Here is a 12,079-nt window from a genome sequence, read left to right as displayed (position 1 = left end):
TGAGGTTAAACTGACCCTGTTTTCGTGGTAGGATTTTGACAAATATTTGGTGGAAGTGTTTAATTATATTTTACTATAGGTTTTCATATAGTACTATGAAAACTTGTTTCTTTTTTGTTTTTTAATTGCTTGACTTTGTTTTTTTAGAAGTGGTCAAAAGGTTAAATAAGGTCAAATAGGGCTCCGTTGCGGTATTTTATATACTACTATAACGTTATCGTTAAAAATTATGTTTTAAACTTTAAAATTTATTACTTGAGGAAAATATAACATTCAGACCACCACCACACACTACCACCACACGGTACAACTACAGCACGCTACCACCACCACCACCACACACTATTACACACCACCGCCACCCACACTACCACCACACATCACCACACACTACCACCACCACACACTACCACTACCTTACCACCACCACCACACACTACCACCACACTTCACCACACACTACAACCACCACACACTACCACTACCTTACCACCACCACTCACCACCACCACACACTACCACCACACACCACCACCACCACACACTACCACCACTACCACACACTACTACCACCTTACCACCACCACCACACACTACCACCACACACTACCACCACCACCACACACTACCATCACTACCACCACCACCACACACTACCATACACAATGGGGCCACAAGTATTTTTGTCGAAATTTTGAGATATTGGAGGCGGTACACCCTCATTTGGGGGTGTCAGGGGGCTTTTCTCCTAGAAAATGTTAAAATATAGATATGGAATGGTGGCCCCTGGTGCGTTATGGGGTCTAAATTGTGAGAAAATATTCTCTTTCGCCAAAATAGTTGGGTGAAACTTTGATGAGTATAGGTCACTTCTCAGCAACTGGGGCCTAATGTTTGTGTTAACTACAGACCCTACCCTTAGAAATGTTCTTTTTAATTGTTTAATTTCAATGTCCGATGTATTCTCAAAACTTGAAACTACTCTAACAAGGTTTTCAAAAGATCCTATTCCCCGTCTTCCTCTACTAGCACTTTTAAGGTTAACAATGATACGTTGAATCCAACAAAAACCAAAAACAATCTTTTACAGACAGAGCTGTGCAAGGAGGTATTCAAAAACAATGGATGACATATAAAGTACTTCATACATCAAAACGATTACACCATTCTGAAATAAAGTGCGAAAAATACAATATGATTTGGTAATTTCAAACAAAGATATTATATAACGTGTTTCTTTAATATGTTTTTCTGTACCAATGACGTGCATTTATATCTGGGTTCTATCAACATGAAAAAAATGTAACTAAAAGGAAATTTTTGGTTGTTGGAATCCCAGCCATTATCATGTAAAGTACTTTTAAAACCGCAGTCCCGCTTATTGTAGTAAATGGATTATTAATTTATGCTTAACTTAATGTATAAGACTGCTTTAAAATCTCCATATAAAATTTAAAACAAATATATACTTTTATCACTTCGCCCAGTTATAAGACATATTACTTAATGTATAAGTCGAAATTCAAATTGACATTTTCAAGTATTAAGACTTTTTTTAAGTGTCGGATTCTTATTTGGGTATTTATTTCTTTAGACCGTGCTGGAATCCCGAAACAAATTTCACTTACTGTCTATTTTGAACGGGTTTTTCGGATTAATAGCAAATAACGTCTGATCATACTATTTTTAGTAGGTTGGGTACGATTTTATTAGGCCGAGGTAAAATAATTAACCCTATCATGAAATATAGTCTAGTGTCTACGCATAATTTAAATTTATGCTTATATACTCTATGTTCTTATTATATGCCGCGAAGCAACCTAATTCAGTCGTTGAATCGTGGAATTTATTTATACAGTTCTGCCTAAGAACCTTTGCACGTTTTCACTACACCTCAGTCAAACCGACTGTGTCTTTGTTTTGTACAGTAACGTTTTATGCTTCGCTTTATTTTTTTCCATTCTTACAGGCATGTTAGATTAATACTCTGGCACCAGATCAGAAATTAAATGCCACTATACATGTTATATACTCTAACCCTAAGTATAATATAAGAACCATGGTCATGAACGGGAAAATACACTACCCATTCCAATCGCACATTTCTCACAACAAACGCGTAGTTTGGTATAATACATATTGAGCATGTGGTAATTTATGTTCCATCATGTACCAGTCATATTTCTCAACATTTCTTATCGCGTTAAAATCAAAACAAGTACCCTTTGGCAAACATTGTCATTGTAGTGGTTAGAGACACTGCATAAGCCTGCCAGTCATGAGATTTTCGACAACTACGAAATATCTTTTGGCACGTTGGTTTCGGTAAAAATTCTTTTACACCTAACAACAGATTTAATGTCCATCCCGGTTATTTTTTATTTTTCAAAACAAAGAACAGTTCAGGTAGGGTACAGTTCAGGTAGGAACTGATATAAAATTTAAATAAAAAATGTTGACAAAAATGATCCTAATAGCAAGAGCAGATCTATGCAAAAATCCCCTTCTTCCAAGTGTTTGGATAAACGGCAACACACTGGGATGAATGTAGGGATAATACACGTTTTTTGTGTCTGCAAAAGCCCGCGGGAACGTTTGTGTTGCTATTCTTGCATTAAAAACATTACACGACGACTAATGTATTGTTTTCATAGGTGATGACTACATGATTCCGGTACATTTTTAATTACCATTCTGTTGTTCTTGGAAACGGTAAACATGTTTCAAATATCCATAACCAGGGCCCAGAAATCAACAACAGCACAAAAAGCACGTAATGAAGGTTTTTAAACGATATTTTTTATCTCTCGTTATTACAAACATGAAATAATTGTTCATATTGCTTAAAAGTTTGGTAAACAGGAGCATAATTTCAAGAATAATAAGTTAACATTTGAGTTATTTTGAGTGCGAACACACTTCGAGTACGAATGAGTACGCGTTCAAGCTTTTTATATAAATTCTTAGATAAATTAGATAAAAACATACCGACTGATACTTACCAAAATCATTAAATAAATATGATTCCTAAAAATAAACAATCGAACATGTTACATGCGATTCTTAAACATTCACGGTTATCTACAAAAACTGAATCGACGCCGAGGGGAGAAGTGAGTACGAACATTGTTGGGGGCAGTGCATTTGGTCTTGGTAACTGATACAGCAAAACATTCTATGGATTAAGTTGCATCTTTTATGCTACAAGAAGAGGTTTTCATGAAAGAAACAAGACGCAGATACCGGATGTCAGTCTGCGCAGAAATACATATATGTCCCTAGGAAAGCATTCTAAAAATAAAAAAAATGTATTAACAGCACGTGAATTGCCTTGTTTGCACACGATTTTTCTTCCGTTAATACATGGACGGATCCAGTGGGAAAAAAGTAGTTTTAATGCAAGAATGAACATATGTGCTATGAAACAGGCTCATTTGCGCTGCAGTCCAACCCATCGTTTTCATTCAGTTCGGTGAATAAGTAGAAGAAATGTCTTTAAATCATACATAAAATAACACTTTATACCGTTTTATCCACTCTTTCTGCGTAAAATGCACTGTCAAACTCCTTAAACTATACAGCTATGGTCAGTGTGGGTTTATTTTGCGCCCATAACTTTACTCTTCGTTCTTACAAAGTTCCAGAGTCTCGGACAAATAAAAGCAACTCTGATGCCGCCAGCTATATCCCAAACACTCGCAATTGAAACAGAGTTCATGGTATATAAAACACAAAAAAATGCTAAATGACATGTAGATTTATATGGAAAGCAATCGAAAAGAACCACAAGCTCATTATACGCATGTATTCAATATCTTCACCAAGATAAATACCATTAAATTCCCTACAAAGAAGTCCAGAAGGCATATATCAAAACAGGTCATTCCATGTTTAAATATTTTAAACGATTGTCATTCCAGACATTACTCTACTTTGAAGGTTCTTAAGTTACTTTTTGCTTTCATAAAGTGGTTTTCCTCCTGCTTTTTCAAGATAATTTGTATAAAAAATCTTCCCATAGTTTGTTTGTTTAATTCATTTCAATTGAATATTTTTACCCGGCAAGATTTTATGACATTCAAAAAGCTGTTTAATTCAACCTTTTTATCCTTCCTTGTTCATAATAAAGCAATATTTTCCTTTTGATTTGTTCTATTTTTTCCCATATGCAATTGTACATGGCTTTTATGTTTTTATTTATTTATTTTTCCATTTTAGGATTTTGATGAACTGGAAATTGGCAATGTAAAGGGTCTTATTTACTGTTACTTTTCCAATGTCCGATGTGTTCTCAAAAATTGAGATGACTCTAACAAGTTTTTCAGAATTCTTCCTCTACTATCAAACGCTGGCACTTATAAGGTTAACAGTGATACGTTGAATCCAACAAAAACTAAAAACAATCTTTTACAGTCAGAGCTGTGCAAGGAGGTAATCAAAAACAATGGATGACATGTATAGTAATTTGTACGTCAAGACTATTACACCATTCTGAAACAAATTTAGGAAAATATGATTTGGTATTTGAAACAAAGATATGAGCGTTTAATTGTTACATAACGTGTCTTTAATATGTTTTTCTGCACCAATGCCGTACATTTATATCTCTGTTCTATCTGTATATTAGCTATTAAGACAAGCTGTAACTAAAAGGGACTTTTGGATTGTTGGAATCCCAACCATTATCATTTAAAATATTTTTAAAACTGAAATCCCGCTTATTGTAGTAAATGCATCAATTGATAATTTAGCCTCCTAGTCAGTCAACCATGAGCCGCCCGCTTCTTCATTTCCTGGATGTTAAATGGATTATTTCTTTCACATCGAAAATAGCAGGTATAATAGCAGATTCAGGAATGGGGATTGGATGGGGGTTCAAAAGGTTTAAAGGTTTTAATAGAACCAGGCAGAAACTAAGAAAGGGGTGGGGGTCTTTGGCAAATCGTACAACTAACTTTTTAAAGAGTTTCTGTAAAGCGTATCCGGTGAACTTTTATAAATTCCCGGTATATGCATATGTAGAAAACTGAAGACAATCTAAGCCGGTAACGCCCTTTTTACATGTCGAAATAATCAATAAAGATCAGTGATGTGATAGAACTTCAAAATCTTGGAAGCAGTTCAGACAAGTAACGGTTTTGACCTTGCTACATTGAATTTGCATGGTGTATATTTCTTTGAATAGTTGTCGACGGAAGGTCTAGCATATACTTATCATTAATTGGTGAGGATAAATATTATCCTACAAAAGTGACATAAAAATAGGCGCACTTTGGTTAATTCCGGGTCATTCTCGTATCACATTCCTTTATTATATGCGTGCATATAATTATACTCGGTACAAAAGTTCGACCTGAAAAATTGTTTTACCCATACTAATTAAGTCTGTTTCGCCATGTTATCCTATTTTCATTGAGATGCCGCAGTCAGAAAAATGGCAAACTAAATCGAGTCATGTACTAATACTATATATGGCCGCTAGATGAAACTGATATTGTTTCTTATTGGTACATTTTTTGTTGAATTAAATTACCTTTAAGTTCAAGAACCACGACACTTTAAAAACAATATCTACATTAACATGATTATTTTAGATTTCATATCTTTTCTGTATACGGAGCTGTTGCCGACTTTTCTATTATTTTGCTTGGCTACTTTCTCTTTTTCTGTCGGTGTGATTTTAGTGTACTCATTTAATTTAACCTTGAAAGTAATTTTACATTAATATAGATGCGTTAGTGCATAACACTGTAACATATATGCAGGACTGACTTATACCCGAAACTAAAAGTTGGAATTTTTCTGAAAATTGACACTTGGTACCTACTGCGCATGCGTAATTATTAAAATAAAATTCACTTCCAATGCGTTTTATCTCAGTAGAAGACGAACGGCGCGCAACTAAACGGGTGGACAGAAATAAACTTGGAGCAAAAATGCATGGCAAATTTCTTTCGGCTTTTATTGTAGTGTTAGTGTTTGGTAAGTAAACTTATATTCTTTTATTTTTATCGTACCATTTCATATATATGGCAAATGACGTTTAAGATAGGGAGGAGTTTATCTTGCCTTGCGACTTCGCAAGTACATGTTTGTTGAAACTTATTGCACACTTTCTTGAGGACTCGATCACGTATTATTTTAATAACTTTCATTCTCAGTTAAGTGTCGTGTCGTGTTGTGGCCGAGGACTTGGACTTAGTATGCTTTATCCTTTGTGATCACTGAAAAACAAGGATATGTATCCAACAGGAAAATTCTAATCAGTGTTACTGTATGATAGTATGTCGCTTTTAAAGCACTTTTCCTTACTTTCTATGTTTGGGGAACTTCTTTACTTCTTTGGTATACCAGTAAATCATGGTACACAGATAAAGTTAAACTTTATTCGTTATTTCTTTTACAGGGGCAGCACATTGTGGTTTAGAAGACTTTTTGAGTATGGCAACAAATATAGCTGGCGCACTCGGGACAAAAAATTCTGGACAGGTATATTTTAACGAAATGACGCATATCACAATTATGATACGGAGTAATATTGAAAGATTTCACCAGATAAATAAAGCTGCAATGATTGATCATTTAAAATTGATTAGTCTGCTAACATGGAATTATTGTAGAACCTGAGTTTATTCTTACTTTCAACAAGAAGTATTTGTTTCGAAAGATATTATAGAACTGAACATTTAGCCAAAGGTGACTTCGATTACAATTAGAAAACTAAATTTTATTATTTTGTATAAACAATAAATTCTATAACTTACATTTCATTGTTTATAGATACCACGTGGAAATGGCTGCGTGATAAACTGGTCGTTCCAGGGCATGTTGGCGGGAATAGAATGGAAATACATGGGTGTCTGTACGGATTCGTGTACACATGAAACAGAAACCGTTTTTAAACAAAGCAGAGGCGGGGCCGTGGAACACTGTCTGCACAACTTAATGCGAAAAATTGCAAGACATGGCGATCTATAGAATGACTTTAATTATTGTTTACCTTCATTTATTCAAAGCTGCGTGACCACTTTACATGTGTATTTTTATTAATTTAGATACTAATTTGTGCAGTAAACCTGTGTTGCAGTAATATGCTGGAAGTGTAACAGTGCACGAAGTGTATAATATTCATTAATTCATTATTCTTGAAACCGTATATAACACTATGTAAAACTGCTTCTTGTATATTTCTCTCTGTCAATATTGTCATCATTTATTAAGACAAAAGTACCAATATGAGTGTTGCAACAAAAATGCATGTTTTTTGTTTGTTTCTTTTTTGTTGTTGTTGTTGTTGTTTTTTTCTTAGATTTCTTTTAATCCGATCGATCATATACCGATGTCATGTTATATATCCATTTTGTAGATCGTTTGTAAGTTATTTTGTCACTCACAGGGACAAACATAAAATAATTCGACTTATCGTGTGTGGTCCTATGTAAAAGTTTGTCTTAAATGAAGTGATATGGTAACAGTAGTAAGTTTCTTAAAATACAAACTTAATCTATATATTTTAGTAAAGTTAAATACATTTGATGCGGACTTTATACAATTGAAGTTAATATCTAAAAGTAAAGAAAATTTGTGAAAGATTGCCATTGGATTCTTTTAAGTTCATAATAAGTTGTGTTGCTTTACCATTGACATGTATTTGTATATCTATACTAGCTGTATATTGGCTGCAAAAAAATGGAATGGAAATAAATTTTCTATCGTTGTTTTATGTGTTGGTATGTTAAGAAGGTTGATTGAGTTCCTGTCATAATCATGTGTGTACAATCATGTGTGTACATACTCCATATCCAGTCTGTCTCGTGTGTGTATTTATATTACAAGTTAAAGCATAGCAAAAGTTCCTTCTATGGCACATCTATATAAATATATAATGATCATCTTGTAAATTTTCGGTTGCAATGTATGTTTTTAGATATTGGTCAACAGTGTGTGGAACCCCAGGATTTGACGCAAGGACAAGACCAAATTTAATACGGAGTTCTTGGGGCACAAAAACGTAATGTACAGGATATGCAGGACACAAAGCATGAAGACACTTTAATGACTGAAATAGATATGTTTTTAAGGCAAAATAAGTTCTGCTCTGATTTCAAGGTGCTTTAGGAAACAAAAGATCCACGCGAAGCAGAGTTATTATACGGCACTTTCTTCTTCTACTCCCTTGCCTGTCAGCTAGCTTTTATGGCGACGTGGTAGACTGTCTGTTTAGAGAACTCGAGGTCCCGGATTCAAATCCAGGTCGGGCTAAGGAGACTTTTGGAATTTGTAACTTACCAGGCAAAAAGAGTACCAGAGGTCCAAATTCCATTGCTGTAGTTCCGAATACAGAAATAGGTCAGTAAGTCATGGTAAAGGTCAATGAATGTCAGACTCATTTGAGAGTCCTAGAGTTATAAGGTTTTTGTTTTGGTATTAAAGATCACAGTGACTTTGACCTATGCCAGCAGGGTTATTTACTGGTCGAGGCCAACATTCCTACTAAGTTTGAGAGTCCTAGTCATAAGCTTTTTTGGTACTAAAGGTTACAGTGGCTTTGACTTTTGACATTGAGGTCAACTTCTCTTCATGGCAAACCTCCCTATCCGTTGGAGAGTGTTAGGCCCAACCATTGCCGAGTTATAAAGGCTTTTTGCACTATGTAAAACTAGTGGGGCTTTTTCACCCCAGGTGCATAACGTTCTTGTTAGAGGACCATTAGGCAATGCTACATATCAAATATCAAAAGCCTTTGCCTTGTGGTTTCAGACAAGAATATATAAGTTCTTGTTTCTATATAAGTATATCAAAGGCCTAGGACTTGTAGAGTTTTAAGTTTTTCAGTTAAAAAATCTTTTTTAGCCCCTACTTCTTAGTTGTACAATGGAACGACACTTAACTTTCTATCTTAAAAGTTAAAATTTCGCGCTCAAAATGGATACTCTACCACTGCGTTATTGAGGGGGTTGTCTGTATATCCGATTACCGCTACCATATTGCCATGTATCCGCTTTATTTTTTCCTGTTTAACATGCTAAAGTAGTGGTTTGATGCACTAACATTAAACGTCAACAAACTAAGTGGTCATTCATCAACTTAATGATACATCTTGACCATGTCATAAAAAGTCTGCCCGCGCTTGGGTACGTGTTATTTTTTCAGGTATTTAGAATCATGAGTCCATGCAAAGATAATATATAATAGCATTTCGCCCGCTTGGTGAATGTGTTACACAGCCCATAACCTTTCATGAACAGGCTTACTCAATACATGTTTGATCTTCTCATAGATGTTTATCTACAGGGTCTGTAAAGAACGTAGCCAAACTACATTATAGCAAACTCGGTTTGATCGAGTCTGTTGAAATGTGCAGCATTCCTGACGATCTCTAGCACCGGCTTAAGCAGAACTCTTTTATAGTAAATCAATTTAATTGAATGTTCTTCATGACCCAAAAGGATAAAAAATGTAACAACATATTACAGTCTATCCAGCTGCATTTTCACTTTCGTATACAAAGGAAATAAGTCTTTGTATATAAAAATGCAATAAGATATTCATTTCATCATTTTTTTTTAAATAAGAATTGGGTTTCCAGATTCATATAACATTCATTTAACATGCAGTTTCCTCATGAATAATGTATATTCAACACTGGGATCCCAAATGTAGTTTAAATCGTTATGATTTTCACCTTATATCGTACCAAATATTGGTGAAATGTATATGGGGAAATAAAAATACATCCAACACCTGTCAATCTGATGCTCAGGCTGCGTACAATATTAGGAAAATTAAAAAGCTTAAACTGTTAAACTTGCAATAAACTGCGGCTATTTAAAATTCTTCATTTGAACATTATCATCTAATTGATATTGACTGAATTGTTTTTTTTTGTTGTTGTTTTGTTTTTGTTTTGTTTTTTAATATTATGTTTATATGTTTTTGTAAGTCTCATGTATATAACAAAAGCACAGCAAATATATTCTGAGCACTATATTGCCAGATAGGCCCGCTACAAATAAAAAGGCACACTCACAGAGGCCAAAACAAACAGATGTTGGATCACAGTGGGCATCGCTCAGAAACGCCGGTGGCAACACCTTCGAATGATACATCTATATTTTTTTCATTCTAAATCCTATATTGCTTGCAAAAAAACAGTTTTATAGATGAGAGTTGGTCATACTGTCAGTATTTCATTTCTGTATATATCGTAATTTTCTTCTTTGCAGTTTGCGGTTTGTATTATCATCAATTTTACTCAGTGATTATTGTACCCTATAATGGTATGTAAGAGTAAAAGTGGACAAACCTCAAATAGTGAGTACGAGCATATCAAGTGATGTCTTGATTACAAAGGTGTATATAGGGCTCCGCTTAGTTGACATTTTCTGTAAAGATATGCCTTACAAGACCCAAAAATTCTGTCTGCCCAAGTGACAAACAAGTTGAAACATTTGAACAAAGAACTTAAGACCATTTAAAAGATGCAGGTTAACCCTGTTCAAAACGTTTAGGGAGTTTTGTAAAAAAAATGATAAAGTAAAGTAAACATAAAATATTTGATAAGTACTCGTTTGTGTTTCAAAAGAAGTATACAGCTTTCAAAAGAGGAAGGCCCTGGGTGCCCGATTCGGGCATACTTTTAGGCATGAATTGGATAAAACCATAGATTGTTAACAAGCCAGCTTTGATGGCTTACTCACATTATAAAACAACATCCAATGCGGAGTTTCGAACATACAAAAATACTAGCTGATACAAGCTATAGACCATATCTTAAAGAATTTCACTTTTTTAAAATATGGGCAATTACTACATACAGTTTATGTAAATATAAAACCAACAAAATTCATCGGATCTGTATTAACAATATGAAATAGGGACACAATGCATCTGTAGCTAAACTCAGTATATAAGTGTACTACCAGTACAATACCTGGAAGTAGTTCTAACAAACGACTGTGTTACTGTGTGACATTTCACTATGAATGTAGCTCAAGATATACATTTAATTTATATATCTAATAAAGTTAAATGCAGTTGATGAGTATGTTCTACACTTGATGTAAATATTTCAGTGAAAGACGGGTATTGGATATCTTTGAGCAGTTATATTTAACATCGAACATTTGAAATTGTACATTTGATTAGATTTTGTTGCTGAACAACAGAACTGAAGATGTCTAGCCAATGATTCATCTGTAATACTAATATTTATTGTGTACTAAAATTAAGTGTACGGATACATTTATATAAATTGTTTGTTTTTTTATTTAGAGCAACGCTTCAAGCGAAGTATTTTGCCACACACCCCTAGTTGTGATACTCTGTCAAACATTATAGTACCTACCCATGAACATAACATTTAGGGTCTGTCCCTTTCACCTAATCCGGCAAAATCTGATAGCGTCAGTGGCAAGGAAATTTTTGACGCCGGCTTTCCGACTCACTAGCGCTCCGACTTGCGCCGTTTACGTCAGTGGCAAGAGAAATAAACACATTACTATTTTGTGATGCATGGTTTATCAATGAGGTACATGTATATTCAAAACAATATCATTCTTGAGGTGTATTTCTACATTTACTGTTATTAATAACGACATTTTTACAACATTTATCCGAATGCAGTTCTTATCACGACGCCGCTTGTAGCCTTGGATGGGGATGTACCCAGTCAACATCGTGTTGGATATATATTTTTCATTCGGTTTGCTAATGCACGTCGTCAAGTTGACGGTTTAAATTAACGGAAGCAATAAAATTACAAATAAGCTTCTTCAGCAAGGCTACTGCTACCGCGGCGATTTCTTCGGTTTGTTTACATCTCACATGTGGTCATCTTATTCTGAATAAAGCATTGATAGTGAGGAAATTTTTAACCTTTACCCTGCTAAATTTCTAAAATTGACTGGTCCATCATTCAATTTGGGCAAAACCATTTATTATTCGAAGGGGTGTTCATCGAAATTTTACTGACTGAAGAGCTATCAGTGCAGGCCATGATCAGCCTGCATTGACGTGCGGGCTGATCTTATTCTGCACTGGTCGTAAAGGCAAAAGCACTTGCCGCTAGCAGGCTGGA

At 34.7% G+C, this 12,079-nt stretch overlaps 1 protein-coding gene across 2 annotated transcripts; it reads left to right on the top strand.

Annotated features, from left to right (window-relative positions):
- Positions 1-4,754: 4,754 nt before the first annotated feature.
- On the top strand, positions 4,755-7,281 carry LOC123550974 (uncharacterized). Of its 2 annotated transcripts, none has more exons than XM_045339516.2 (3): positions 4,755-4,836; positions 6,407-6,489; positions 6,781-7,281. In XM_045339516.2, the coding sequence occupies exons 1-3, from the start codon at positions 4,770-4,772 to the stop codon at positions 6,976-6,978; spliced, it is 348 nt and encodes a 115-aa protein (XP_045195451.2). In that variant the 5' UTR covers positions 4,755-4,769; the 3' UTR covers positions 6,979-7,281. The 2 variants fall into 2 exon arrangements, with proteins under 2 accessions (XP_045195451.2, XP_045195450.2); XM_045339515.2 differs by lacking the exon at positions 4,755-4,836 and adding an exon at positions 5,831-5,982.
- Positions 7,282-12,079: the final 4,798 nt, after the last annotated feature.

Source organism: Mercenaria mercenaria, chromosome 4 (genome assembly GCF_021730395.1).
Source record: "Mercenaria mercenaria strain notata chromosome 4, MADL_Memer_1, whole genome shotgun sequence".
Lineage (NCBI taxonomy): Eukaryota > Metazoa > Mollusca > Bivalvia > Venerida > Veneridae > Mercenaria > Mercenaria mercenaria.
The sequence above is the reverse complement of the archived record's forward strand: the minus strand, read 5'-3'. Positions and strand labels throughout refer to the sequence as shown.